This window comes from Dinoponera quadriceps, unplaced genomic scaffold (genome assembly GCF_001313825.1).
Source record: "Dinoponera quadriceps isolate SergipeBrazil2010 unplaced genomic scaffold, ASM131382v1 scaffold3579, whole genome shotgun sequence".
In the NCBI taxonomy this organism is placed as follows: Eukaryota; Metazoa; Arthropoda; class Insecta; order Hymenoptera; family Formicidae; genus Dinoponera; species Dinoponera quadriceps.
In genome coordinates, this window is record NW_014557637.1 from 516,318 (window position 1) to 542,867 (window position 26,550).

General features: G+C 46.8%; 3 protein-coding genes across 5 annotated transcripts in view; 2 read left to right on the forward strand and 1 right to left on the reverse strand.

Moving 5' to 3' along the window:
- Nucleotides 1-6,037: 6,037 nt before the first annotated feature.
- LOC106749339 (mediator of RNA polymerase II transcription subunit 27) lies at nucleotides 6,038-7,786 on the reverse strand. 2 transcript variants are annotated; one of them, XM_014628707.1, is made up of 5 exons: nucleotides 7,672-7,786; nucleotides 7,176-7,356; nucleotides 6,792-7,061; nucleotides 6,418-6,718; nucleotides 6,038-6,297 (listed from the first exon to the last, which is right to left on the reverse strand). In XM_014628707.1, exons 2-5 carry the CDS (start codon nucleotides 7,346-7,348, stop codon nucleotides 6,163-6,165), a joined length of 879 nt encoding a protein of 292 aa, XP_014484193.1. In that variant the 5' UTR covers nucleotides 7,349-7,356; nucleotides 7,672-7,786; the 3' UTR covers nucleotides 6,038-6,162. The 2 variants fall into 2 exon arrangements, with proteins under 2 accessions (XP_014484193.1, XP_014484192.1); XM_014628706.1 differs by having other exon boundaries at nucleotides 7,524-7,786.
- Nucleotides 7,787-8,076: 290 nt separating this feature from the next.
- LOC106749340 (breast cancer type 2 susceptibility protein homolog) lies at nucleotides 8,077-17,343 on the forward strand. 2 transcript variants are annotated; one of them, XM_014628709.1, is made up of 12 exons: nucleotides 8,077-8,498; nucleotides 8,568-8,673; nucleotides 8,881-9,034; nucleotides 9,126-12,121; nucleotides 12,558-12,708; nucleotides 13,450-13,671; nucleotides 14,152-14,362; nucleotides 14,680-14,855; nucleotides 15,186-15,430; nucleotides 15,543-15,726; nucleotides 16,259-16,540; nucleotides 16,657-17,343. In XM_014628709.1, the coding sequence occupies exons 1-12, from the start codon at nucleotides 8,408-8,410 to the stop codon at nucleotides 17,080-17,082; spliced, it is 5,244 nt and encodes a 1,747-aa protein (XP_014484195.1). In that variant the 5' UTR covers nucleotides 8,077-8,407; the 3' UTR covers nucleotides 17,083-17,343. The 2 variants fall into 2 exon arrangements, with proteins under 2 accessions (XP_014484195.1, XP_014484194.1); XM_014628708.1 differs by having other exon boundaries at nucleotides 15,171-15,430; nucleotides 16,657-17,342.
- Nucleotides 17,344-18,616: 1,273 nt separating this feature from the next.
- The window catches only part of LOC106749347, a 40,397-nt gene continuing 32,463 nt past the window's right edge, over nucleotides 18,617-26,550 (forward strand). Inside the window, exons 1-2 of the mRNA XM_014628718.1 lie at nucleotides 18,617-19,321; nucleotides 20,940-20,987. Of these exons, the coding sequence (XP_014484204.1) occupies nucleotides 19,037-19,321; nucleotides 20,940-20,987 (333 nt within the window). The 5' untranslated portion in view covers nucleotides 18,617-19,036. The remainder of the gene's footprint in view (nucleotides 19,322-20,939; nucleotides 20,988-26,550) is intronic.

Here is a 26,550-nt window from a genome sequence, read left to right on the forward strand (position 1 = left end):
TATATATATATATATATATATATATATATATATATATACATTCACTTTTATATCATTGATTTTCTAGGACTCATCGGAACTACGTGTCGTTTTTGTATCACTGTCCTCTGTACGATTCATCGCGCACCCGTGTTGTGTAATAATCGGGCGCCGTGCGTCACGTTTACTCCGGCGACAACGACACAACGACGGCGACGACGACGACGACGACGATGACGTTGACACGACGAAGACGACGGGGATGGATGTGTACCGCTGTTGTGCGCGACTGCCAATTACCGCGACCGCGACAAAAATTCCAAAAAAAGATCTACGAGCTGCCCTCGAGACACTGTGATATATCTTTTCTTTTCGTCATTCCCGCCGTGCGGAGCCAGGAATCGCGAGGTCGGGAGCGAGTTTACGTCGGCCATTCTCGCGACTCTCGCTGGAACGGATGCGCCGGATTCGTTCGTCTCGCGGCCGAGAGTAGTCTCGCTTCCGAAGGAACGGGGATATCCGTTTGTTGAGAGCGAGCAGGTGAAAAACGAGACAGGGACAACTAGTCGCTCAAGGTTGTCCGGCTGGCCTGGGGAGGCTTGGCGGATTAGGGGCAGTCGATGGAAATCTGAAATTGGAATACGTGATTGATGATCATGAACATATCGAAGTACTTTCTTTCGGTTGCATCTTCGTTGCAATCATGTTTCTTTTCTATTGCGCATCCCACAGAAGAAACTAAAAGAAAGATACGCCATTTGATTCTGGTATGTCAAGAATTTGTGCACGAAGAAGCGTAAAATCCGCAAAAGGAATGACGATATTTTCAGTTTGATTTCTGATCTCTGATCTTGGAAAGTCAGGGGTGTTTTAGTGAATGACGACGCCTCTCAGTCGGTCCACCTTCCCAGGCTCACTGTGCGGGCAGGCTGGAGCAATCTTTCGTTGAAATCTTAGGGAATCGGGAAACGTGCGGAAAGGAATATCTGCCTTTATACAAGTCGCGGTGCGTAACACACAGTGCGTTCATAATAAACACATCGGCATCGCGACTCGAGATCGTCGCGACTCTCGCATCGAGGATCTCTAGATTGGGCATCGACCAACTGCGTTAAATTAACGACGATTAACAAAAAAAAAAAAAGGGAGGAAAGAAGAAACGAAAGACGAAAAATCACGGTATTAGCTTATCTTTCAATTAGCCGCGACTTCTGCGACGGTTCGATCGCGTCGAACTCATATACGGTGCCTACCGCATTATATTCTCACGAACCAAAAAGGATCAACTATATTTTATCTTACAAAACGCAGAGTACACTACGGTAGACTTTGCGTTTCGGCCGAGTGGATGCGTCGATTCCTTGATTATTCATGCCTCGGATATTCTTACGATATATTTTAGAATTCATTCTTCTAGAGGAACCGAAAAAGAAACAGACATAGAGATAGAGAGAAAGAGGTAGGGAGGAGAGAGAGAGAGAGAGAGAGAGAGAGAGAGAGAGAGAGAGGAAAAAAGGAGCGACGTGAGGGAGAGAGAGAAAGAGAGAGAGAGAGAGAGGATCATTGCAAAACGTATAAATAAAAATATCTAAACTCAAAAATATATAATTCTTCACGGAGAAAGAATTCTTCTTCTTCGTCCTCGTGAATCTCGGAGTGATCGACGAGGTCGCAAATCTCCGATGTTCATGAAGAAGGCTCCCGATTTTCCCATTCAGCTCGCGGCCCGAGTCGACCAGGTGTGTACCGTCGATTGGCGATGATCAGAACAGCACGATCGAGGAAAGTAGCGTTCGCTCGTTGCGAATCGCGAGATCGACAGCCACCCGGTCGTACACGCAGAGGCATGCCTTTTCTTACTCCGTCATTGATCTTTCTTCCTCCCGCAATCGATCCTCTCAAACTCGGCGACTCGGCACGCTTCGGGGCTCCGAGGGGGACGACCCCGCGTGCTCTCTTTTCTCTGTACATACGTGTGTATATACTTGTATACTTCTATCGCGAGATGTGATCGAGATGATCCCGTTGATCATCAGAGATGGTATAATAATCCCCTATACAAGTAGCAATAGCGTACTCCGTTCCCCGCTGAAGAGTAGCGTAATCGACGGACGGGGGGGTGAAACCGGAGGAACAAGGGGGTACCGTACCCTCCGAACTCGACTCGAAGAAGCGTTTCACAGATCGGAAAATTCTTCAACCCTTCCTCGGTCGGGAGATTCGCGTCGATCGAGAGAGAGAGCGGCTCCTTCAAGGGGCGCTCCGTCACTTCCTCCCCAGCAAAAACGACGACGTATTGATGATGATGACAAATGACGCTTTAATTTCGGTGTTAATGGCGCCAACGACGTCGTTAATGCATCATCGTGTTTGCTGGGTCATTCGCGACAACGACCGAATACGAGCCTGGAAATTTGCCACTTCTCTACCGTTTTACGTCGTTTTATGTTGCATTCGCGCCTGCCATTACCGGTTAAGCTTCCACCAATTCAAACTTCCGCGCGAATTCGGCCGGCCCGGCAGGCGGATCGCGCGAAAATGAATGCGAATCTCACCTTCCGTCAATCTTCCGAACTTGCGACGAGGTAAGCACGAGCACAACGCGACATGTAATAGCAAGGACTCTTCGTGTGGGTCCGTGGATCGCGATTAGACCGGCTGGTGTAGAGCACTCGGTGAATCGAAAGGAGCCGACCGAAGAATTCGCGAAACTTAGGATCGCGAATATATATCGGCTCAAAGATTTCACAATCGATAATTTTCTTGATAATGAATAATTAATAATTTTCTATTAAATTCTCCCGATGAGGTGTTGCATAATTTCATCCTTTAATCGTGTTAAACGTGTATATTGAGACTCCCTTTTACAAATAAATTATCTTGGGAATCTCATTATTTTTATTTCACGTTGAACACTTTGTTGCTTTTTTTATTTTAAGTTGTTTACGTTAGATCGTCTGTAAAGAGATTCGGCGACGATGCGCATCGAGAACGAGAAGTAACAGAGAGTATGTCGAAGACGCTCTCGCTGATCCCCGGCCTCGAGGATCGGAGTCTCGATGAATTCCGACTCCTCTTTCGTGGCCGGCTTTACTTCGCGAGTAATTGAAACGCTCGATTCACGGACGACGAACGGCTCTGGTAGGATTTCGAGCTGCGTCGCGCGACGTAAACGCAATATAAAATTTAGGATAGAGGAGAGACGACCGGGAACACGCGAGAAAGGAGCCAGGACTAATTAATTAAGCGGGGTAATCGCGCGCGGAACATCGTACGATATCATTCGAGTGAGCGACTGATGAGGAAGTTCTTAATTATAAGTTGTCCAAAACATACAGATTCAGTGAGAAAGGCAATAAAGCTAATTGAGAACTGAAGATATGCTAAAGTAGATCTCCTTGCATTACGGATATTATCAGAAGAAATCCAGAATACTGCTAATTATCGATAAAAAGGAACTAGGCTAGGCGTATATACATATAGAATTATATATACAGGCTGTCCGTGGGACACCCTGTATAGCTGTAGCTGAGAGAGTGAAACAGTATATATATATATATATATATATATATATATATATATATATATGTATATTAATTAGCTTATATATTACGCGCGCGGCGTAAGCGAGCTAATTAATATAATTAGAGAGACTTCTTACCGCGCGGGACGGGCGAATAAACTATCTCTCTCTTTCTTCCTTTCTGTCTGTCAGTCTCTCTCTCTCTCTCTNCCTCCCTCTCTTCCTCCCTCCTTCCCTCCCTCAGTCACATATATAAACAAACAAACAAACAAACACATTCACACATACATACGTACACCCTTCGGTGCAACGGCTGTATAATAATTGCGGACCGTACGATTGCCGTTATATCTGAATTTGAGGGACCGCGAGGAGCCGCGTATATATACATATGTACGATTAATACATATTATATTTTCACTCAAACTAAGTGCGCAGAATACTGTAACGAGTCCGGGGTTTCTCCCGAAAAATCCTCGAACCCGATGCGAAACGTCGCACTGTCTCTCTCTCTCTCTCTTTCTCTTTCTCACTCCCTGTCTCTTCCACCACTCTATTTTCGCCCCCTCCTCTCTTTCTCTCTCTTTTCTCTCTTCTCTCTCTCTCTCTCTCTTTATCTCTCCCGATCGGTTGGGTGTATCGAATTATTAAGCAAAGACGCGCGGTATCGAGAGCTAATAGTCTGTAAAACTGTTCGACTCATCGTGCTGTGAAAGCCTCTTTCGACCTTCATCCACCAACCCCTCACCAACCGAGAAAAGGCATGCTACGATATGTGTTCACAAAAAAAAAACGAAGAAAAAGATAGATCATCATTGGCGCGCGCGCGAAACGGTATCTATCTATTATCATCACGCCGCACTATCTCGCGGCGATATCTACCCTCGTGCGGTATGCCGTGTGATCGATCAATTCTTACCGCAATCTCTTTCTCTCTCTCTCTCTCTCTCTCTCCCTCTCTCTTTACGTGTGAGCGAGGGAACGAGAGGTCTTTCCGTGTCTCTGCGACTCTCCCGCCTTCCTTTCAAGTCTTCGAGAACGAGGAGCGTCTCCGAGCGCGAAAGGCCTTTCCCCTGATCCTCGCGCGCGAAAAGGATTCACTTATCTGTAATCGAGACACGCATACACACACTCACGTTATATACACACGCATACATCCACATCTACACACACAACAGACATACACGAATGCGCGTGTGCGCGTATATGATACTATAACGAATAATTCGTTTCTAAAATTGTAATAACGTATATACATATACATATTTACATATAATATGTGAAATGGCTACCCTTTAAAAGAAAAAAAAAAAAGAAACGCGGAGGACCTAATGTGTTCCGCGCTCCACCACACTTTGATAAGAGGATAAGCAATGAATCTCATCAATCAATGGTTTCTTGAGTCAATGATACAATATTTAAAGGGATGAAAAGAAAAGAAAAAAAAAGGAACTCATCGATTTTAATTACGAAGTTCATAGAGCCTTACGGACGGAAAGGAGAATGGAGAAGGGGAGGAAAAAGAAAAAAACGGAGGGGAGAGAAAAAGGTAAACAAAAGAAAAAGAAAGAAGGAAATCCATGCGAAATTTCGAGCAGTCCAACAAAGTTAAGTGATCTAACAATAACGATATGTAAAATAAGTTCACTGCCACTCAAACGACTTGCGCCCCTTAGGTGAGCGCCAATATTCCAAGATGTGAATGTGTACAGCTATGTGAAAAGTAATTAATAACGTAATTATATTTACATATGATACTATAATTAGCATTATGTAAAACTAAATAGCATGTAAACGACACACACACACTTAAGAGTGGTATACATACGTAGGGTATAGGTGACAACCAAAAGAAAAAAAAAAAAAACATATAAAATGAGAACACGTCATTGATCGCAGAGCTAATTCCAGAGGAGAAAGGAAGAAAAAAAAAACACGTTTACGCGCCCGCTCATTTGTATATTACGATATTAAGGGGAAAGAAAACGTAAAAAAACGTGGAAGAGAAATACAAAACCGAGGAAAATTAGCGCTAATATCATATATAAGTTCTTTCTCTCTCTCCGCTAAACTAATATAATCAAGTTCGATTCTCCGGATACTTTCCTTTCGCCGCCACCGCTTCTACCGCAGCGTGAGAAAGGGGGGTGTGTGTGTTTACTTTTTTAGCCGTGACTGTTTTCATTGCGATCTCTCCCCGAAACGAGTGTCACTGTCCGTCCGTCCGTCGGACCCGGTGGGATTCGGTCGTAAAGGTTTCAAGAAATCCGGCTTTCCATTGTTAAGCGCGATCGGCAGCGACCTCGGCGTTCTTTCGGATCGATGTGTTGTCTGTACTTTCGCGATTTTCGTCTCCATAGAACGTAATGTTCTGCGTTGCATTTGTTAAGTGTTATTGTAATCGAGTTCTTTTTATAAAAGCCCTTACATTCTCTGTGAAAATGTTTTACTTCACCTTCTCGCCATCCCCGAAGCGACGAGAGGCCGTGGAAACAGCGACGGGAAGTTGTTCGGAGATGATCACGCCACGTGATATGAATGAAATATATACTTTATTAATGACCTCTTATCGTTTCCTGATATATACAATGATGAATGTCGGACGAATGATCGCTGGAATGGAAGTCTAGTCGATTAAAACGCAAGAGACGCTGTGCGTCTTACGGCTTGCACTCCTGGTGATAAGGCTCCAGGGTTCGGAAGTCTCTCCAGGTCGGTGGCAGTGCGCTGTGCAAGTGCAGGCCGCAGCGTTTGCAAGGCTCGCTGAACAAATTGTTCAGACTGTGAAACCACGTCTGGAAGTAAAACGGAGATGTGACGACATGGGATAAACATAACGATCGCATACGATCGCGTATGTCGAATCTTTATATAACGGGTGGCTTAAATCGACCGGTTAACGAATCATTGGTTACCATGAACGACCGCACCGCCAGCTCGGGCAACGTGGGTGAGTAAAAGTGCAGCATTGCGGCGTTCGCGTTCTCAGTTACTTTGCGGAAAACCTTGTATCTGGACTCCGTCCACAGATCCATCGTCTCGCCATAACCCTTGACTACGACCCACTCTATCATCAGACCCTTGAACGCAATCACCGCCTGGAGAACGTGCCCCAGAGTGACGTGCAATACCGCGTTCGACGCGAACGGACGCGACACAGACACCGTCATGTCGCTGAACAGCCGGTCGAACGTTGATATCATGTTATCGACTTGCCTGTGTACAAGAATTTACGTTAACATCCATTCGAGGCAAGAGAACGCTTCACAGCGAGTCTAAGGTAGCTTACTGCTGAGGTACATTGTGATTGCTGGTTGGAATTCTTCCCCTCTTAGCTCTGCTCGACGTTGTGTAAGATCTCTTCAGGGAATTTTGACTGAGTAACGCCTGCGCGATATTGCTGTACTCGTGGATCTTGTCCGTCCACTTGTAGCTGTTAACAAGCGTGCTATAAAGCGCCTGTCTCTCTTGCGTGGTCTCTTGGCTAAGGTAAGTCGTGCTGGCTAAATTAAATGGACCTGGTGGTGGGTTTAAACTGCTCACTGCTTGTTCTACATCCCTGCGAAGCACTCAGGTACTAATTGGTTCCGCAGAGAGATCAGTATGTCACATAACAATAAATCTCGTCTCTCATTAAGATTAAATATTTCAACTGTAACCATTGCCAAATTACCTGAGATTAAGATTTACCGTGGTCAACAATTCCTGCAACTCAAGCAGATACTTGGATTCTTTGTTGTCCTCCCCATGTTCTGCGCGTAGGCCATTTCCAAGGGACTCAAACACTTGCCCGACACTAGAACGAAGGACTTTGATAGCTGTCAATGCAGTCTGCAGTTGTTCCATTGTTATACCTGGTGTAAAATTGTAATACTGTTACAATATATAATACAGATCTCAAAATACATGATAAATTTACACAATGCAACATTTTATAATGGCATCTCTGATTGAGTAATTAAAGTTTGGGGAATAATAACAGAAGTTTATTGTCAGAAAACACTTTAAATATCTTACTTACTATTTTCATAGACAACAGTTTTCAACTTTTGATTTTTACGTCCTTTAGTACATTATTTGGATATTAATGCAGGTTAAGGCTCCACAGGAATCACTCGTTTACTCAAGAATAATTTACAGGTTGCCCAAAGGCATTCAATATCACTTACTAGGTCCACAGAGATCAAGAATAAATTCAGATTTTATCTTGGAGATCTCAGGTCGGTTCTTTTTCCCTGAACTAGCTGCATTAACTTGCGCTAGTTCTCTCTCCCTCTTTCTTCCACCGAGTTTTAACTAGAAGTGGGCCAAATCATCGATGTTTGAAACATCTGGTCTGTTCTATATAGTTGCAAAATATACTTGCTTCACTCTAACTTAAAGCATTAGTTCAACAGAGCAGCTATAAAGAACAGACCAATCGATGTTTACTCATTGAGGATGCATCCTACGATAAGTTTGCCGGACGTGCCGATTGGCTGTTGAATAGGGAATTTCTAGAATTCTCCCTAACAATTTTCTAACAAGTTAGCAGAAAGAACATACTAGACGTCAAGTCGTGTCCGTGCATCATGTTTTGCTCTTCATCTAACATAAGACCCGCGTTCCGTGAGGGAAATTCAAAACAAAGTATCAATGAATAAAATCGTGACTTTCAAGTGGACGACGTGCGAATCGCGCTTATCGCACGGTAAAAGTACGCGTGAACCGACGTACGTGAATTTAAGATATTTAGGTTCGGTCCAAACCTATATTAAGCATAGATTCGACGAAATTCCTTTCGTCGTAGCTTTTACTTTTGAAGTGATATCGTCGGTGGTGCTGAGAATTGCGACTTCGTGTGACAAGAAGGTAACTTAGGTTACAAATGTCAAATCGAGGTGAATTGACGAACGAAGCGCAAGTATGAGTAATACAGAGAAATCTGGAAGATCCGATGGCACGGTCACGGATTCATTTATGACAAACGAGGACGAGTCCGATGAATTGTTCTCAGGTAATAATTATACTCGATCTGTTTACGCGTGGTAACGGTGCCATTTCTCTCATACGCCTGAATTTCCAGATGATGAACAGGGCGAAGAGATCAATTATAAATCTGATGTCTCTTTGGATGTCTCGATTTTACGATCTAAAACACCCTTATTATTGACTGACAATTCAAACTCAGTGTAAGACACGACTTTATCTCCTTAAACTCTGTCAATTTTGTTAATTCTGTTATGCACATTCATGACATATGTAGAAACAGATAAATTTGTTATAAATAAAATATAATTAAATTATAGTGTGCTCATCAATATCTATTGTATGTATTAAACAAAGAATTTATTTTGACTTCTCTGAATCGCTGATTCTTTCTATATTGTTAATAATAGGACACCAAGTGAGGCAGTAATTCCATCTACACCATTGAGTCTAGTGCCTTTCCTTAATAAAATAAATGAACAATGGACTAGCGATTTGGAAACACCACAAGCTGACAAGACAGCTCAGTTACATACAAAACCATCAACAAGTGTACCCAAAAATGTAATGCAACCTTTTACAAATGTGTTGTATTCCCATTTATAGTATATGTACTCCATTGTCACATCATAACATTGAGTTATTAATATTTCAGACAGGGGAAACATCTAAGCTTGAGCCACACACACCTGATACCTCGTCTGCTATAAGTATAGATAATAAAATTACTTCAGATTCTCCTGTTATAGTCCCTAGAGTGGTAAGAAAGCGTCTCAAGCGACGCTGTATATTTCAGTCTTCCATATCTACAGACATGTTAGCTGAGACCAGTAATGAATATACTACTGTAAGTAAGCAAGAAGCAGCATCAATTGCTGAGAGCGATACTATTCTTGTAGTACAAGGTAATGCTACAAATGTTCCTACATCTATTCCTCATAACGAAAGTGCTCATGAAGATAATAAGTCTCAGAGTCTTGATAGAGTACAAGAAATGTGTGATAACAAGAATATCAGCCAGTTGAGAGATTCTGTGCCTGATGTTTTAGATTTGGATAAAGAGTTTTTTAACGATACCTGTTTTAGTATTGTAGACAAATTAGTCTCTAGCAATCTCGATGAACAAACAACAGTCGATACTACCATACAAGGTAACGACAAACAAGGCATTGCGAATATTCATAGAAAAGGCTCGCAAACCTTGAATTTAAATTCAAACAGGGTTGAGGAGAATGACAGTGTAGGTTTTGTTACTGCACGTGGCACTGCCATTAATGTTTCAAAGGAAGCATTGCTTAAAGCGAAGACACTATTAGCAGATGAAATGCGACTAGAGAATCATGAGTTACCCGGCAAGAAAAGCTCCACAGAACGGAACAGCAAGCATCTATCACTCTTCTCAGGAATATCACCAGAGCTACAAGCTGCTCGAAAGCATTCGAAAAATTATGACGAAGTGCACGTTCAAGATTATAAACGGTTACTTGTAAACGAAGGTTCTGTCAGAAAAGACCACATGCTTCCCTTTTCATCTTCAACTGCTAGTGGTCACCGTAGCAATGTCTCCGGACGAGCATTACCCAGAGTGAAATTATCGTTCATGAAAGAATTAGATGAACCCTTAGAATCTAAAGTTGCGGGGGAAACCGTTCATGACAAAGAAAATAAACTGCAAGAAATAAATAATCCAAACGTTGGATTCCAAACCGCTCGCGGTGCACCTATCAATATTTCAAAACAGGCGTTATCCAGAGCAAAATCATTGTTCGCGAAAGAATTAGACGAACCGTTAGAAATTAACATCACTGAGGAAGTTGAAGCGGTCACAGAACAAAAAGCGAAAGAATTAGATGAACCATTAGAACTCAACGTTGCGGAGGAAGCTAATGTTCCCAATAGAGAAATCCAAGTTCAAGAAGCAACCTCGAACTTTGGATTCCAAACTGCTCGTGGCGCGCCCGTCAATATTTCAAAGCAGGCATTATCTAAAGCAAAACTGCGGTTTGCGAAAGAATTAGACGTACCATTAGAGCTTAACGACATGGAAGAAGCTAATGTTCATAACAGAGAAATCAAAGTTCAAGAAGCGGCAACTTCGAACATTGGATTCCAAACTGCTCGTGGCGCACCTATCAATATTTCAGAGCAAGCATTATCTAAGGCGAAACTATTGTTTGCGAAGGAATTCGAACCCAACGTTGCAGAGGAAGTTAATACTCGCGACAAAGAAGTCCGAGTGCAAGAAGCAACAACTTCGAAGGTCGGATTCCAAACTGCTCGTGGTACACCTGTCAATGTCTCAAAGCAGGCGTTGTCCGGAGCAAAATTGCTGTTCGCGAAAGAATTAGACGGGCCATTAGGATCCAACGTCGCGGAGAGAGCTAGTATTAATAACGAAGCGGTCAAAGGACAAGGCGTGATCGTTCCGGACGTTGGATTTCGAACCGCTCGTGGTGCGGCCATCGGCATCTCAGAGCAGGCGTTCTCCAAGGCGCAGGCATTGTTCGCGGACCAATTGGACTCTCCCGTGGAATCGAATCTCCCCGAGAAACGCAAGTTGAGCTCGGACGACAGCACACCTCTCGGCAGGGGCTTCGCGTCCGGCTGGAAGAAGATGCGTCTCAACAACGAATTCGAAGGCAGGAAATTATTCGCCGACACGGCCGACCAGACGGAGACCCCGTCGAAAGACCTCCGCGTCGCGTGCGGAATGTCGGCGGACGACGATCCGGAGGATGGAAGAACCGAGGCGTCGCGCGTCGCGGAATTTCCAAACGAGATCGTTGAAGCGAACCACGCGGCACGCCCGGATGAGAGAAGCCAGATTCCGGAGGTTTCCACCGCGGACTTCTCTCTGCGCTCGCCGCAGCGGAACACCTCGGAGTTACCCGAGTCGGACGCGATGTGCAGCCCCGTGATAGGGAGACAGCCTGTCTCGAGGAAGCGCTGGAGTCTGGAGCGTCACAGAAGGAAGCACGGCACGAGCCAAACCGCTCCGGGTAACGCGGCACCTCGTCGTGAGAAGACCGACGAGGAGGAGTCGTCGCTCGCGGAGTCGCAGAGGGTGACGGAACGGCAGAAGACGGAGAGCGAGTCTACGGAGTACGGCGACACGCAGATGATGATGGACTTCATCGACGAATCGGCGCAGATCCTGCAGGATCGTCTGGCGGCCGCGTTGGAGCAGGAGGAGACCATCACCGGGAAGAGGCGGCGCAAGTCGAAGCAGTCGACGGGGTACCTCTACCGCCACAAGCAGGCCAACTCCGGGGCTCGAGTGTCGCTGAGAGATCTCGGCGCGCCGCCTTCGCCGCGCAGCTACCAGGAACTCATCGACCAGCGGATACCGCCGAACATCTTGCCGATCACCGCCTCTACCGCCGCGTCCTACAAGTTCCGCTGCTCGGACTTCTACGGCAACGACGTGGCGCGCAGTAACGTCCGCGGGATCGAGCTGGAGGACGGCGCGCGCCTCGTCATGGACGAGAACGGCTACGTGGGAGTCTGGGAGTTCCTGCGTGCCTTCCTCGCGAGCCCGGGCGTCGAGCCGAACCTTGTCCCCGCGCGGTGGATCGAGAATCATTACCGGTGGATCGTGTGGAAACTGGCGTCGATGGATAGAATGAAGTTCGGCTCGGCCGAGTTACCCAGGTGCGCGGGTCTACTTCTTTTCTCTTCGCCCGCTCGACCTGTTCGAGATACCGATCTCGATCTGGTTGATCGCTGGGACCCGGCTGGTTATTCGATCTTACGTGGAATCAAATTAATATTAACTCAAGACCCATATTCTTGTACATAGGATATCCGAGATCAACATGGACAAATTTAGCGAGGGCTAAGGATGGATTGAGGTGAACAAAAAAGTCCCCCATTTGTCCATGTTGATCTGAGACACCCTGTATAAGCGGGAGTAATCTTATATGAAGAAAAATTTCTGTTAGATCAATTTTCCTCACGATCTCGTATTCTGAAGGTATTCAAGGGGATAATGGTTATTGCTTTACCCTGTGTATTAATAATAGTAATGACTACGATTGATAATTCGAGGATAATTATTATTCAGTGCATCTCGTTCTCGGGTTTTCAGAGCGTTAACACCCTCGCACGTGATGGCGCAATTGAAGTATCGTTACGACCGAGAAATAGATCGATCCCAGCGACCGGCCATACGACGTATCCTGGAGAAGGATGACGTCGCGTCCAAGAGGATGATTCTATGCGTGTCGTCGATCGTGGAGGTAATGCACGATTTGAGATTGAGTGTCGGAAGTCCCGGCAATAAAATATCGAAGGTTAATTTCAGGTTTCGCGAGAAAAATCAAGTTTATTCGCGCGTCAGACGGATATTAGATCCAGCAATTCCCAGGTAGTCGCGCGATTGACTATTTAACACGTTGACTGCCACGGAACTTTTCACGATTCTGGTCTAAGAAGCCAATTTGATTTAATCAAGTAATGAAACGACGAGATAACTCGTAGTTGACGTCCTGGGCGAGTAAAGAACCTACGAGATGTCTCGTATTTGGCAGTAAACGTGTTAAATTATCCACCATACCGAAGGATTAAATAACTCGCGTGTAAAGATAAAAAATCACCGAGGGAGATCAGCTGGCCGTCGAGATGGCGATCGTCGAGAGAGATCAGCTGATCGTCAAGATGGCGATCGTCGGGAGCGATCAGCTGATTGTAAAAGTCAGCTGATCATCAAGATCAGCTGACCCTCACACGCGAGAATTTCAAAAAGCTCGTTTTTTTCACCGCACCGATGCTGCACTGAAGCTTTGTTCCTTTTTCTTTCAATACTCAGTTACGTACTTGCTTCACTTTGAAGGTAAAAAGTGCAATCTAGTTCAGCCCAGATAAGTAGACTTAAAGAGCGAAGCCAGCCGGGCTGTAAAAATCAATATCAGCCGAGTCGCGAGAGAGTTCGCTGAACTAGTGATGGACAAATCGCGCGTTCAAAACGTTCCGATTTGCAGAATAACACCGTAGCTACTCCCGCTATGGAGATGGGCAAGAGTCCGCGCATAGGGGTGCCCAAGTGGAGAATCGAGTTGACCGATGGCTGGTACAGTATACCCGCCTGCATCGACATCGGCATGGCGAAGAACGTGTCGACCGGCAAGATGCGAGAGGGCACGAAGTTGCTGGTGTGCGGCGCGGAATTGCTCAACTGCAACGTGGCTTGTTACCCGTTGGAGGTAAGAGATCCCGACCTACGTCCGGATCGACGCGCGACCGGCTCTCAACACTAGAGCCAAGATACTCGAAATGACTAGTTTGTAGTCTCTTTAAAAAAAAAAATTACTTCATTTATAAATTTATCGATTGTCCTTAAGAAGAATACGAAATTCAGGTAAATCGATATTTACGTTATTATTATTATTATTTATTCGTACGCAGAAAAAAAAGATTTCTTTGGATTTAATAGAATTTCTTTCGTTGAGACAAATTTGCCTTTTGGCAATAGAGCGAACAAACGAATGTCTCATTCAACAGGACAGGGTTGATTGGTTTTTCGAACGATAAATATCTTTACATTAAATGACATATCTCTTTTGTATTTTTATTCAAACATTACGATAGTTGTCTCAAGCGATAAATTATTTGAAAGAAGTATGCTATGTTAGGAAAATATTAAAGAATTCTAGTGTTAAGTCGACCTCTCGTCTGACGCGCAGGCACCGGCCGACGTGTGTCTCAAGTTGCACACGAACTCGACGAGACGCGCGCGATGGTACTCGAAATTGGGATACACGCCGCGCTCGGGACCGATACCCGTGAGACTGCACGACGTGTGTCCGACTGGCGGTTTCATCGGCAAATTGACCATCGTCGTCGCCAGGATGTATCCGATGTTGTATCACGAGAAAACCGCGTCCGGAGAGTCCGGTAAGGCGCGCAATTCTTGGCTTTCAACACGCCGACCGTCACGTGCGAGTTTGAGAATTTCTTATTGCATTAGTCAAAAGGAATGTTTTTCTATATCAATTGGCAAGTTGTACGATATTATCGCCTGGATGAGTTTCTGCGGTATCGGTCGAAAAGAAAAGTCGAAGACGATTCGGACCGGAAATTGTTGACACTTTTATGTTACACCGAGAATTTGGACCTGATGGACGTGCTCACACGTGGCGGTCAGCGTATTAATCGATATTCGCGTTTCAACGACGTAAAGTCCCGCGCTCATTTCATACCTCCTCCGGCAGTTGTCAGAAACGCCAAGGGCGAGGAGAAAGCGCAGATCGAGTACGAGCAGCGGTGTCGGCAGAAGGCGGAGGCGTTCTACGACAAAGCCGAGAAGGATTTCCAGGAGGAGGATCTCTCCTGCGAGACGGATCTGTTGACGGCCGGATCGGGCAAAGATCGCGAGAGCGATACGCAGGTATGATACGCGATTCGATCGATTGATAATATTGTCAGACACTAATAAGATATTGTCGCTGGATATGTCGCTTAATTGTCACAAAGAAAGAATCATCAATAGGCCTTTAAGAGCCGGAGCACGGCTCTTTTGTACTGCTATTAAATATTCATTAATATTAATCTTCACCGAAAACTCGATTATTCCGCAAGAATTGCGGACATACGTTTCCTTACGAGTCTTAATATTATTTACTGTTAAATACGTTTCTCTCCGTTCTTCCCGTGGGGGAAGGGGGGGGATTTCTTAAACGTTTTTCACCGCCGTCACGAACAGGAATTCGCCGGCAAGAAACAACAGGACGAGCTGCTGCGGGCGCTGCGCGTGAAGAAGGAGCGCTACAAGCAAGAGCTGCAGTCGAAGCTGCGGGAAAGCCTGCCGGCGCCGCGGCAGGTCTCGTCGTTGCTCAAGGTTCGCGTGTGCGACGGGAACGCGAACGCCATCCTCTCCGTCTGGTCGCCCGGCGAAGAGGTCATCGACGCCCTCAAGGAAGGCGCGTGCGTCTCTCTGCGCAACGTCGTCGCCGCTGGGAAAAGGTACCGTTCTCGCGAGAGGGTCAATTAGGACGGTCCCCCGCGTGCGCAATGCTCCGCATGACGGATTTCACGGGAGCGAAGTGTAACGCAATGTCCGTTCGTTCAACAACAGGGGATGCGAGCTGCAACTCACCGCGCGTCGCTGCGCGCTCTTCGATCCCGGCACGATGCGCGACCCGTCCTACCCGGCCCGGGTGTGCGCTTCGTTTCACGAGGTGGGCAATCCCGAGTTCTCGCCGCCTTACGGGGAATTCGACACGGTCGGTCTCGTCTGCGCCGTCGGTACCGCTCCTTACGTAAGTGTGTCACCGAGTATACTTCCGAGTTTCCTTCTCTTAACGTGTTGACTGCCACGCTGATATTGGGAAACCTCACGAAGCTGTTTTAAAATCGGCTTGTCACTTTACCATGCTGATTCGTTAGATTTCATTAAGCGAAGCTTATAGAAAGGAATCTGTGCGAATTAACTCGTAGTTGGTGTACGGAGCAGAAAACTCACGTACCGGCTAAGAAATCACTCGCGTCTCGCTGTCGATGTGCCCGGTAAAGGCAATAATAAGAGCTGTCACAGGACGACTGCGAATGATTAGTGGCGAAGCATTAATTTAGTAATCCGATTCTTTACATTGTTATATTATATCAATATTTATTGTATATATTATTCATAATTATCATCCTGCAGCGACGTCGGCTATGAAAATCGGTCGGTGTGATCGGATATGAAAATTCCTCATTTCTTTTTCAAATGACTCGTGCGTTAATTTCGTGCTTGCAAAATTGTCGATGCGCTCGATATGTACATAACAACCCAAAGACGCATCTCCGTAGGGTATGAAGGACTTCGAAGTCGTGCACTTGGCATACCCGAAGGCCGACTCGAGCCGCTCCTCCTTGTACCTCTCGATCCTGTTTTGGCAAGGGATCGCCAGTTACGGATACGCGGATATCCTCACCGTCGGCTGCATCGTAGCGTGCAATAATCTAGAGTGGCGTAGGGTGACCTCGTGGAACGTTCCGGCGGTATATTGCACCGACAAGAGCACCTTCACACGCAATCCACGGCGGAATCATCTGTACGAGTCCTTCGAGACTCTGCGTAGCTCGATCGCGGTACGCTGTGTGTCTTCTTTTTCTTTCGATTCTCCCCTCTCCCGTCTCCTCCCGCAATTATTTCTTCTCGTCGTCGTTCTCGCGACTGTTCCGCGTTAAATTGCTCCTCTTTCAAGGATCCGATCGCGTACGCCGAAGGATGCACCGCTGAGCTCAACGTGGAATTGCAGAGGAAGCCGGTGGCCACGAGAACGCCGACGCGCTGCGCGCTGGACAAAAATACCCCGATTAAAATATACAATTCCGCCCCGGGCGCCAAGAAAAGACCGGTCGAGCACACGCCGCCGCTGTCGGCGCCGAGGTCGACCGCCAACAACAGTTGGAATCTCACCACAAATATTCCCTTGATACAGAAGCGACTGGACAAGCTCCAATACTACGGCGAGCCGCCCGAATTATCTCCGATCGTCATACGGTCCTCCAAGAGGGTCTCCTTGGATTTCCAATCGCCCGTTCGCGTCTCAGACGCGAGCCCGACGACGGACGTGTCGAACGTCAGCAAGTCGTCCAGCAGTTTGTGTCTCTCGCTGGAGAAGCGGTGACATAATCGTTCGTTCGCTCGCTCGTCCATTGCAGTTCTCATCGCTTGTACCTTAAGAATGTAAATTTGTCGATAACCGCTTAAATCTCGTTGATAATAAACTATTTTTTTTTTTACTCATTCGTCTCCTGGATTTCTCTCTCTCCGAGATCTACGAGGCCAAAAATCCCGACGTCAGCGAAATCTATTTATTTAGAAATAAATTAACGTAAAACATATTTAGGAGAAAAGAAAGATACTTCGTTTCGCTACGGAAAAGTGAAATTCGCGACTTCGTTGAGAGAATGCCTATTGACAATAAATTATATTTTTTTTTTCAATTCAACTTTTGCGCTTTCCGTTCCTTCCAGAATTTTTCTCCCTTTCCTCGCCGGATTCACGAATTCATAGTCCCGACGTTAATCACTCGTCTACTTACTCAGAAACGAATTAACGTAAAACGTACCGAAAAAAAGAGAGATTTACTTGGTTTCGCTACGGACAAAAGTTAAATACCCCGTGACTTCATTTCGCCCGTTACCGTGTAATATTCTTGGAGGAGGAAGATATATGGCGATGTTTCCGAGCGACAATTTGTGGTCGCTCTCGTGAGATATCCATCCGGGAAACGCCGCACGTTAATCCCCAGTTGTACGCGGGTCATTATCCTGTCGGCGACGGGTCATTTCGACCATTCCTACAGTTTCCTAAATCTAACTACGTAATAGGACAACGGAGTCAGCCGTGCGAGTCGCGCGGGGAAGATTTCCGCGGCGCGGAAAAGCGCGGTGGATTGAGGAATACCGTACTTCTACCTCCGTGGTATTCAAACTCCGCTTACAGCCGTGTATATATTTTGCATGATTATTGTAATTAATGCAGATATTAAAATTCATTTCGTCGAAGAATACACGGTAAGAAGTAAGAACGCGTATAAAGAACACGAAAGTTCAAAAGCCGCTCGACAAAGTGTCCAAACGATTGAATGCTTCGACATCGACGTTTCCAGATATCATTTTTATTCCCGGTCCAATTTTCACGCTCGCTGTCAACGTGAAATTATTATTAAATAAGAAATCATAAAATAATTCTTTCGTAACGCGCGTGATTGCGATAGTTATAAGCATAGATCGGTATAATTGATTATTCTTATTTCATTTCTAGCTTGCCTTAACATTACTCCCCGTATGAAATCCAAATTTCAAGAAGAAACGTAAGAAACGAGATCGCAAAGCGTATCGAGAAATTCCGGAGATACGAAGTTTTTCCCTTCACCTCCGGTGCGCCGTTGTGCGCCATTTGCATTCGTTTTTCTCTCAACCGGCGTAATCCTCACTTTCCGGCGCGGACGAATCGCAATTTGGCGATTGGCGGGTGAAAAATCACGTCGGAAAAGCTCGACCGGGTCGCTCCGCGTCTTCCCGCTTCGAGCGTTATTTGACAGCCGCGGAGCGGCGGATCGCGCATGCGCACACGAACGCCGAGAAGGAGAAACTAGAAACGAACGGCGCGGCGCGCGGACTTTGGCGCTCAGTTTGACACGCACCGGCGTGCCGTGCGCTCCGCTTCGGAATTTCGTTCGTACGTCGCTCGTAAACGCACGACGAACGGCGACCTGAAGACAGTCGTGTTCGACAAAGAGAGAGAGAGAGAGAGCAAAAGAGAAAAAGAGAGAAAGAAGAGAATCAGGTGCTCGCTCAGAGGAAGAAGAAGAAGAATCGATCGTGTCGTGTTCTGTTTCTTCCCCTTTCCACGCGTGTACCGGCCGATGTCTCGCGACGCGATTTTACACTCGTAACGACGACATCGTTTCTTCTTCCCGTCCGGATTTCCCCTCTCTCTCACGTTCTCCGTAAGAGCGATTCGCACAGCTGTCTTCGCCCCCTCGTCCCAGTGCCACCCTCCCCCAGCCGTTCTTCTCTGTGTCACGGTCGTGTATGTTCCTGAGCGCCTGACGCGACGCGAGACGCGACGCGATGACGACCGAGAGCCCGAAGGTGGAGTTCGCCCTCGGCAGCGAGGTGTCACCCGGTCGCTTCTTCAAGAGCGCGTTCGCGCGCACCTTCACCAACGGCAACGGCGGCTGTCGCGACTGCAAGTCCTTGGATTACGAGCTGGTGCACGACGCCGCCGCCGCCGTCGCGGCCGCCAGCGAGGACCTCGGCAACAACAACGGGCGTTTCTTCTCGCTCGCCGCGGGCCTCGCCGACAAGCCGGCGAACGGCAGCGAACGGATCGCCTCTCGCCGAGATCCGAAGGAGGTGAACGCCTTTTCTATTGTTCTGCAGTGTTTTCTTTCCCGCCGTTCTCGCGTAATGTCGCGCTAACGGTAACCGCGCGCGCGCGAAACATCGTCCGCTGGACGGGCAGAGGTAGAGAGAGAGAGAGAGAGAGAAGGACGTTGCGCTATATTTTGCTAAATCCTAGCTATGCTAGAGATCCTGCCGGCACCGAGGGTTCCACTCGCGTGGAAGTAATCTCTCTCGGCTGAGGGAACGCGCACGGGGTGCACCAGATTCTCCGGATACCTCTCTCGGGGCACCCCTCTGGAGAAGTGAAGGAGATTCTCGCGATTTTGTTAACGATCGCACGCGGAGACGGTGAATTAATTGCCTAGTGAACACCAGCTAATAGTAACATGACATCAGTGTTATTGTTAATCGCTCAACAATGTGAACGCAATGTAATGCGCGCTTTACGTAACGGTTACATTGTTGAGTGGGAAATTGTAACGCTGATGTTGTGTTACTGGTAGCTGCCGGTGTTCACTGGGTGATCGCAAATGAGCGTCGATTTGTATGGATCAACCTTCGACGTCCTTTTACTATTAAAAATTGCTTTCTCACCGAGGTACATATCGGCACATCTTTGCCTTAATTTATTATCCTTCTCTTTCACACGCGGTATTGATATTTTGAGAAGTGAAATTTACTATGTTCCTTGGCAAAATGAGAAAAAAAAAACGGTGAAAAAAATGTGTGTTAACTTACCACAAGGTGAATATGTTAGAAAGTAAATATCACGTCGAAAATTAACACAAAATTAACATCCATAATATGTTAATCGACACTGAAATATAAAATGTGTTATTTTAACATACTCACAAATATTACTTTAACACTTACACATGTTGAATATCGACTCAACGCCAAATATATTGAGACAACATAAACGCAATATGTTAAATTGACACATGAGTATTCTACAAATTTAACACAAATACGAAATATTTTTTACTGCGTATATTTCACTGCCAATCTGATTAAAGACTAATCGGAGGGGAGGGGGATGAAGCGAGAGAGTTTAATTGCCTGGTTTCGAGCGCGAGGTCCTCTTGATTCTCAAAATCGCGTGTAATTCTGCAACTGGACGGCGAGATCCGCAGGTGGAAACCGCTGCGAACTATCGTTCCTATTTGCTCGGGCGAACGATCGAGTTGCGAAGTTGAGTAATCGCGGCGATCGAAACACGACGAATCGTGCGGAATCGTCGAAACGGCGATAATAGCGGTGCACTTGAACGTTCGCGCGCGTTCTCGTTTCTCGCGACTTAATTACGAAATTGGAAGCGAAGCGCGATGAAATCCTCGGAGCGTCGGCCCTCGCGGCCGGGATTTTGCAACGCGATTTAAATACAATAAACGGAGTTCGGCCGGATAACAGCCGCCATTGTGCCGGACCCGTTTAATGTCGAAAGCCCGCCCGCGCATGTTCTCACGTCTTGAGGGGGAGAGGAAAAATAAGGGGGATAATTCGCGGGTGCTCTTGTTCGAGATTGACGTGTTCTCGACGCGATGCACACAAATACACGCATACACACACACATATGCACACGTGCGCATACGTAGTCAAATAATTCGATACTTTCTATTCTTGACAGGCGGCGCAGTCGACTTCGGACGCGAATGAATTGGAGAAACTTCGAAAGGTGAGTTTATTTATGCCTCGCCGGCTATTATTGCATATTCATCCTCGATGCATCTTTCCGCCAAACGTTCCCGGCGCGCGGAAGGATGCACGCGCCGACGTGTTCGTTACTCTCGTTCGACGTGACGTCGCCGGTGTGCGACGTCGCGATTTATACCTCCGGTATTAAATGCGCCGATCTCACCCCCTGCAATCGGGCCTCTCGTCTCGGAGAGGGTCGCGTCAGTCTGTTTAGGAAATCGGCGATACCTCCGCGCCTGTATCTCCCCCACAGACGTTGAGGGTAAAATGTAAGGATTTAATTTGGCCGGGCCAATAAACCCAATTAGTAGTCGGAACGTTTAAATAAAAAAACACAAAATTACATCTAAATATAAAAATAACGTTAATACTAAGTAGTAAACAAATAAATAAATCAGATGAAAATAAATAAATATATAAATAAATGAAATAAAAGTGACGCAATAAATGAGAAAAAATAACGTTAATAGCGAGTAATATTTAAAGGAATAACGTTTACTTGAAAATCGAGATTATTCAAAATCCGGATGCTGGGCCGCGGGATCCGCTGGGAAGCAGCTGAAACCGAGGAACAATTCCGAAAGCGAGGGAGACCGAAAGAAAGAGAAAGAGAGAAAGGCTGCGAAATAATCGGGGACTACGAGATGCCGAACCGCTCTCGGAACAGTTCCGCCGCCCGATCTCGAGGATAGGGGCAGCGACCAGGTGTTCTCTCTGACTATGGCGTTTTACAGCTGGAAACGGCGAGGCTGAAGAATTCGTTCTCGCTCGCTCGCTCACTATTTACGCTGAAAGTAACAGAACATGTGGCTCACTTTTCCTTATTTTGTTGCTAACCGCCCACCATCTGCCGGAGGGGGGATAACTAATCGCTCGAAACCGCGGGAGATCGCGTTGGAATTCAGTAACGTATATTTTTCCCCCTTTTTCTCTCCGTTTTTTCGCCAATCATGCCTGTGTTTTCTGCATCGCTATCCGTGCGCGGATAATCGGGGCAACCCGATCTCGCTCAGAAATGTCGGAATAATCGTGACGACCTGTGCCGTGCCATCCGGCCGTCGTATATTCGCGCTGAGTGGGCCATCTATTCCGGGCCTACTGTGGACTCGAGGTGTCCACTGACTATCCAGCGTCACCCAACACTTTGGCCGATGTAACGTAAGCACCAATTATCGTACAAGTCGTCCGGTTAGCACAATGTCTCGGAAATTATATCAATGATGCTCGCGTTGATTTCAAGTCGTCTCACCGCACGGAGTTAAGAGAATGTTAAGGTAAAAACTATTGTATAATTTTGAAAGGAAAAACGTGTCGACATTTTGCCTCGGTTTGTCATCTTCCCGTTTCGTATTTGTTATTTGTATCTTCTCAACTGAAGTCCACTATCGAGGAAATTGTTATATATTCCTCGGCGAAATTTACCGCGTTCCTCGTAAAGATAAATTTTACCGACGGTTTATTTCTACTCTACTAAGAAAAATAATAGAATTGATAAGAAATTATGTTAGAAAAAAGTTCTGATATCGCCTGGTAGAAGTCTCATGCATTTTTTCCGAACGATTATTGGACAGTTTCTGTCTAGCAACTGAAGGGTAAAACTATTTGGGATCCCAATCAAGATGTAACGCTTTTCCTGCGCCAGAGTTACTACGCAAAATATACTTACAAACCTGCAATTACTTACAAAATATGTACGAAATCTGAACTCATTTATTGAACGAGAACAGAACGCGAAAAAGAACCCAAAAAAACCATCAAAAACTATTCAACCGATTAATAAGCAAGCCTGCTGCTCAGAAAATGAGCAGTTGTGCCTTAGAAAAATCCTTGAATAAAACTCTATCAAGTTCTCGTTCATTTCCCAAGCGATATCGTTACAACTAATGAGAATGCAATAATACTAAACAATAACCGGACGGTTGTCGAAGAAAACCGCATACATTTCTACCAGGGGGGTATCGGCATCCGCGGTCCCGCGACTTCCCCGGCGCAAAAATTCGCGAGTCGCCGTGAGCAAAGCGGAGTCGAGTTGCGTTCCTGAAATACCCGTAGGTGGTTTTCGTTCGCGTTCGCGCGTCGGGGCCGAGTGGCCGTAGCGGCCAGATCGAGTGTGTGGAGCGGAAGTCCGCTTCAGCCCCTCCCGTAATTATTATCAGTCGGAGGGACCGGGGGCCTTTGTGGGACCTATCCGAATGCACGCGCGTGTGTTCGTGCACACCGCGTCCGACCGACCGCCAGTGACCGGAGCGGGTTCGCGGCTGACGTCATCATCCTGTTTTTTTCGATCCCACACTGCGAAGAGAGCGGTGTACGTTATGCCGGTACGAGAGAAAATTATCATCCCCCTTCCCCGTCCCTTTCTCCCTCGCTTCTTCGCCGCAACGATTTATACTCGATTCGCGTGTGAAAAACGAAAAGGTTGCGTTAACAACCGATGCTGTCCGCGCGTCTTTCAACAAATTCCCCTTTGTTCGCGTCAGAACAATCGTTTTCTCGTGGCGCCTCGGACGCTCCGCCGCGGAATCGTTCGCCGTAGAATCCCATCTTCGACTTTGCCCGCCGTGTAATCTAGAAAGTACTCGGCGATTACAACGATAGTAATTCCGACTCTTTGAACGGCATTCGTTGTTAGATTCTGTATTTGAGGTCGTCTTAAGCTCATCTTCGGACACCGTTTCATTTACTACGGAGCGTTTAAAGATCAAACTCGGGTCGGACTTGAATATAAAAGCGAATTATGTATACCAGACTTTTCTCTCTCTCTCTATCTTTCTTTTCTTTCGAAGATTTTCTATCTCGAGCGAGATACTCAGATTCGAGATAAGAGCTCGGTGTGAACGGTTCGGTTGAATCACGATTACAAATATAATGTCACGTCTTATCATACGATTCAATGACAAAACTCAGCGCTAACTCGAAATTCCGATCCGAGTATCTCACGTGAGACAAGTTTCAAGCGACAATTATTAATGCAGACTTCGGGGACGGAATTCTGTTTCGAAGTGCAGTCGTGAATTGCACACCGAGAAAAAAGCGATTGGATCGACGTAATTGGCGGACACCATCGTTCAGAGAAATATCGTGTCCGCTGAACAAATCACGCTTTGACGCAAAGATACATTACGCTGATACAGTTGCGAGTGCACCGACCTATTTCATAATTCAGCGAATGCTTTCATAATGCATGGCCTTTAGGCACGTGATACATGCTCTCTTCTCATATTAGCATCTGAAAACAGCTTGAATTGTAATCATTAGAATTATTATTATAATTATTATTTTTCTGACGTTATTCTCTGTAAACCTAATGTTTCTCTTTATGTATGCCAAAGGGTACTTTGCCCCCATATAATGTCTCGCTGTAAATTGTCACAGCCCTTTATCTTCTGAAGTAAAAGAGACGTAGACCACAATATATATTAAATTAAATGACCTTAACTAAACTGTACCCACATTTTTTGTGTGCCAGCGTGTAGATTGTCCGCGAGGCGGACTTTCACACACGCAAGACACGGATGTATCTCGAAGAGAGCGAGATGCGGAGTGGATCCCGCAAAAATCGCGGCGGTTCACCGCGCTGAATTAAGATACCGGTTCGCTTTGTCGAATCCGGCGGCACGCCTTCGCTCGTTCGCATGCGAAACGGACGATTGAATTCCTACCCGGCGCGTCCCTGGTGGAAAAGTTTTATTACGGTAGGCGCGATTAAGCAGTCACTCACGTAAGAACGACACCATTATTCGCTCACCCTCGAGAAGTACGCGCGCGAAAGATACCTCATTGCCGGCAGCATTTGCACACCTGCGTAACGCATACATCACGCCGCGACACGCACCGTGATTCCCATTCCCCCCTCCCGGCCCGCCGGCCCCCGCCAACGGTTTCACACGTTTTACGAGTCGAGTCGGATAAGATACGATCGGCCGAGGAAGGTACTTCGCGAGGGCCGGAAGGGCCCTTCCCGTCGATTGCGAAATCGCGTCGCGCCGACCGGTTTGGATAACGCGAACGCAACCCTTTCGTCCGAGCGAGAACTTTCGCCTTCTCGCGTTACGTTTCTTCTCTCGGAAAAATCGCGCGCTCGGATGCGCCCGATGCATATAGAAGCCGCTCGTCCGTTGCCACTCGGCCGGGAAACCTCGGAAAACGCGCATTGTTTGCGCGGAAGAGGCGAGAATCCTCGCTCGGCGGGTCGTTTAGATCGATTAATTCCTTAACGAAATCCGTCTTCTTTATACGCGTTCTTGGATATACGAAGGCGATTTTCACAGAAGATCTCGGATGACGATTTCAAGTAGTTTCGAAGAATGTCCGATCCCTTCCCAGTTTCTCAGGGGGAGGGTCGAGTGCAAACGGGGAGAAGGAACGAGAGGGTAGTTAAAGGAGGGGTTGGTCGAGCGGCTGGCAAGGGATGCTAGATGCTCAAGAAGGGGCACAGAAGTGGCGGATCGTGAAAGACCCTCCTTTCAAAGGACGCCGGCGCTCCCGAGAACAAATGGCGCGACTTCTCGTCTCTCGCCGCGAAACCTACTCTTCAACACTGTTACTCGGGGCACGCGGTTAGTCGCTAATAATCAAAGACAGAGATCTCGCACACGCGTTCTCTCGCTTCGCCGACGACTTCCAGCCGGGCGACCGTTAACTTTCCCGCGACGCTCGCGATGCCTTTGATCAATCGTTTCCTTCTTCCTCGATAGCCGTCGCTACACGACGCTTCAGTTGCCGCGATTACAAAAGGGAACGTCTTTTTATAGTCGCCGTCACCCTTCCGCGTTAACGTCCGCGTTATGCCGTCCGCGTTCTGCAACGTTGTGTAATAATACATCGTTATTAACGCACGTGGCTTGTTTTTCCACTCTTTCCGTTTTACTTCTCGTCTTTCCCCGAGGATATTTAAACCGCTCCGCGCGCGCGATGAAAACCGTCGTCGAGCTAACATAATATATAAGGGGCTGACGTGCGAGGGCCGCGAGAACTGGGTCGGAGTTGATCCGACTGTAAAAGAGTGTTTCTTCCTCGTGAAATAGTATACTTGTAATATTTTTAGAAAGACGCACGAACTGGAATTTCTTTCCGGAAGCTGCGTCACGGCTGGCCGAAGAGCCCGTGTGAAATCGGTTCTAAAATATTTCAGCGTTCCTGCACGTGGGTGCGCGAAGCCGGGCGGGATCCATTAGATAAAGTAAATGCACAGTGTGTAGAATTTTTCCGCGGCGTGAGGAGCGATTAGCCTCCCTTTCGCTCGAGCTTAAATGGCGTCGCTATTTTTACGGCCGCCCCTGCTCGTGGAAGGAGCAAACCTACGCGGTTTCCAGGGAATCTTCTCGATATCTGTTTAACGGCGCGCCGAGATACGAGACGATATTTACGGCGCGAAGTGGATTTGTGAGCGGGCCGCGAAGTTCGTGAGAAAGGGAGAGATTAATCTGTCGGGCGGCGGGCGAGGTGTTGCTTCATTTATAGAGCGACGACGAACGGATCGTACCTCGCGCGTCGTCGCCGTTCTGAGAACGACGAAGCGGAATCTCGGCGAAACGCGCGGA

Excerpts from the sequence above, each read along its gene's own strand:
- LOC106749340 (XM_014628708.1), top strand. The coding sequence starts at position 8,408 with ATGAGTAATACAGAGAAATCTGGAAGATCCGATGGCACGGTCACGGAT. Across the intron at positions 13,672-14,151 it reads TGGCTTGTTACCCGTTGGAG|GCACCGGCCGACGTGTGTCT; the intron begins GTAAGAGATCCC and ends TCTGACGCGCAG. Across the intron at positions 14,363-14,679 it reads AACCGCGTCCGGAGAGTCCG|TTGTCAGAAACGCCAAGGGC; the intron begins GTAAGGCGCGCA and ends CTCCTCCGGCAG.
- LOC106749339 (XM_014628707.1), bottom strand. The coding sequence starts at position 7,348 with ATGGAACAACTGCAGACTGCATTGACAGCTATCAAAGTCCTTCGTTCT. Across the intron at positions 7,062-7,175 it reads ACGGTAAATCTTAATCTCAG|GGATGTAGAACAAGCAGTGA; the intron begins GTAATTTGGCAA and ends AGTGCTTCGCAG. Across the intron at positions 6,298-6,417 it reads TGGCGGTGCGGTCGTTCATG|ACGTGGTTTCACAGTCTGAA; the intron begins GTAACCAATGAT and ends TTTTACTTCCAG.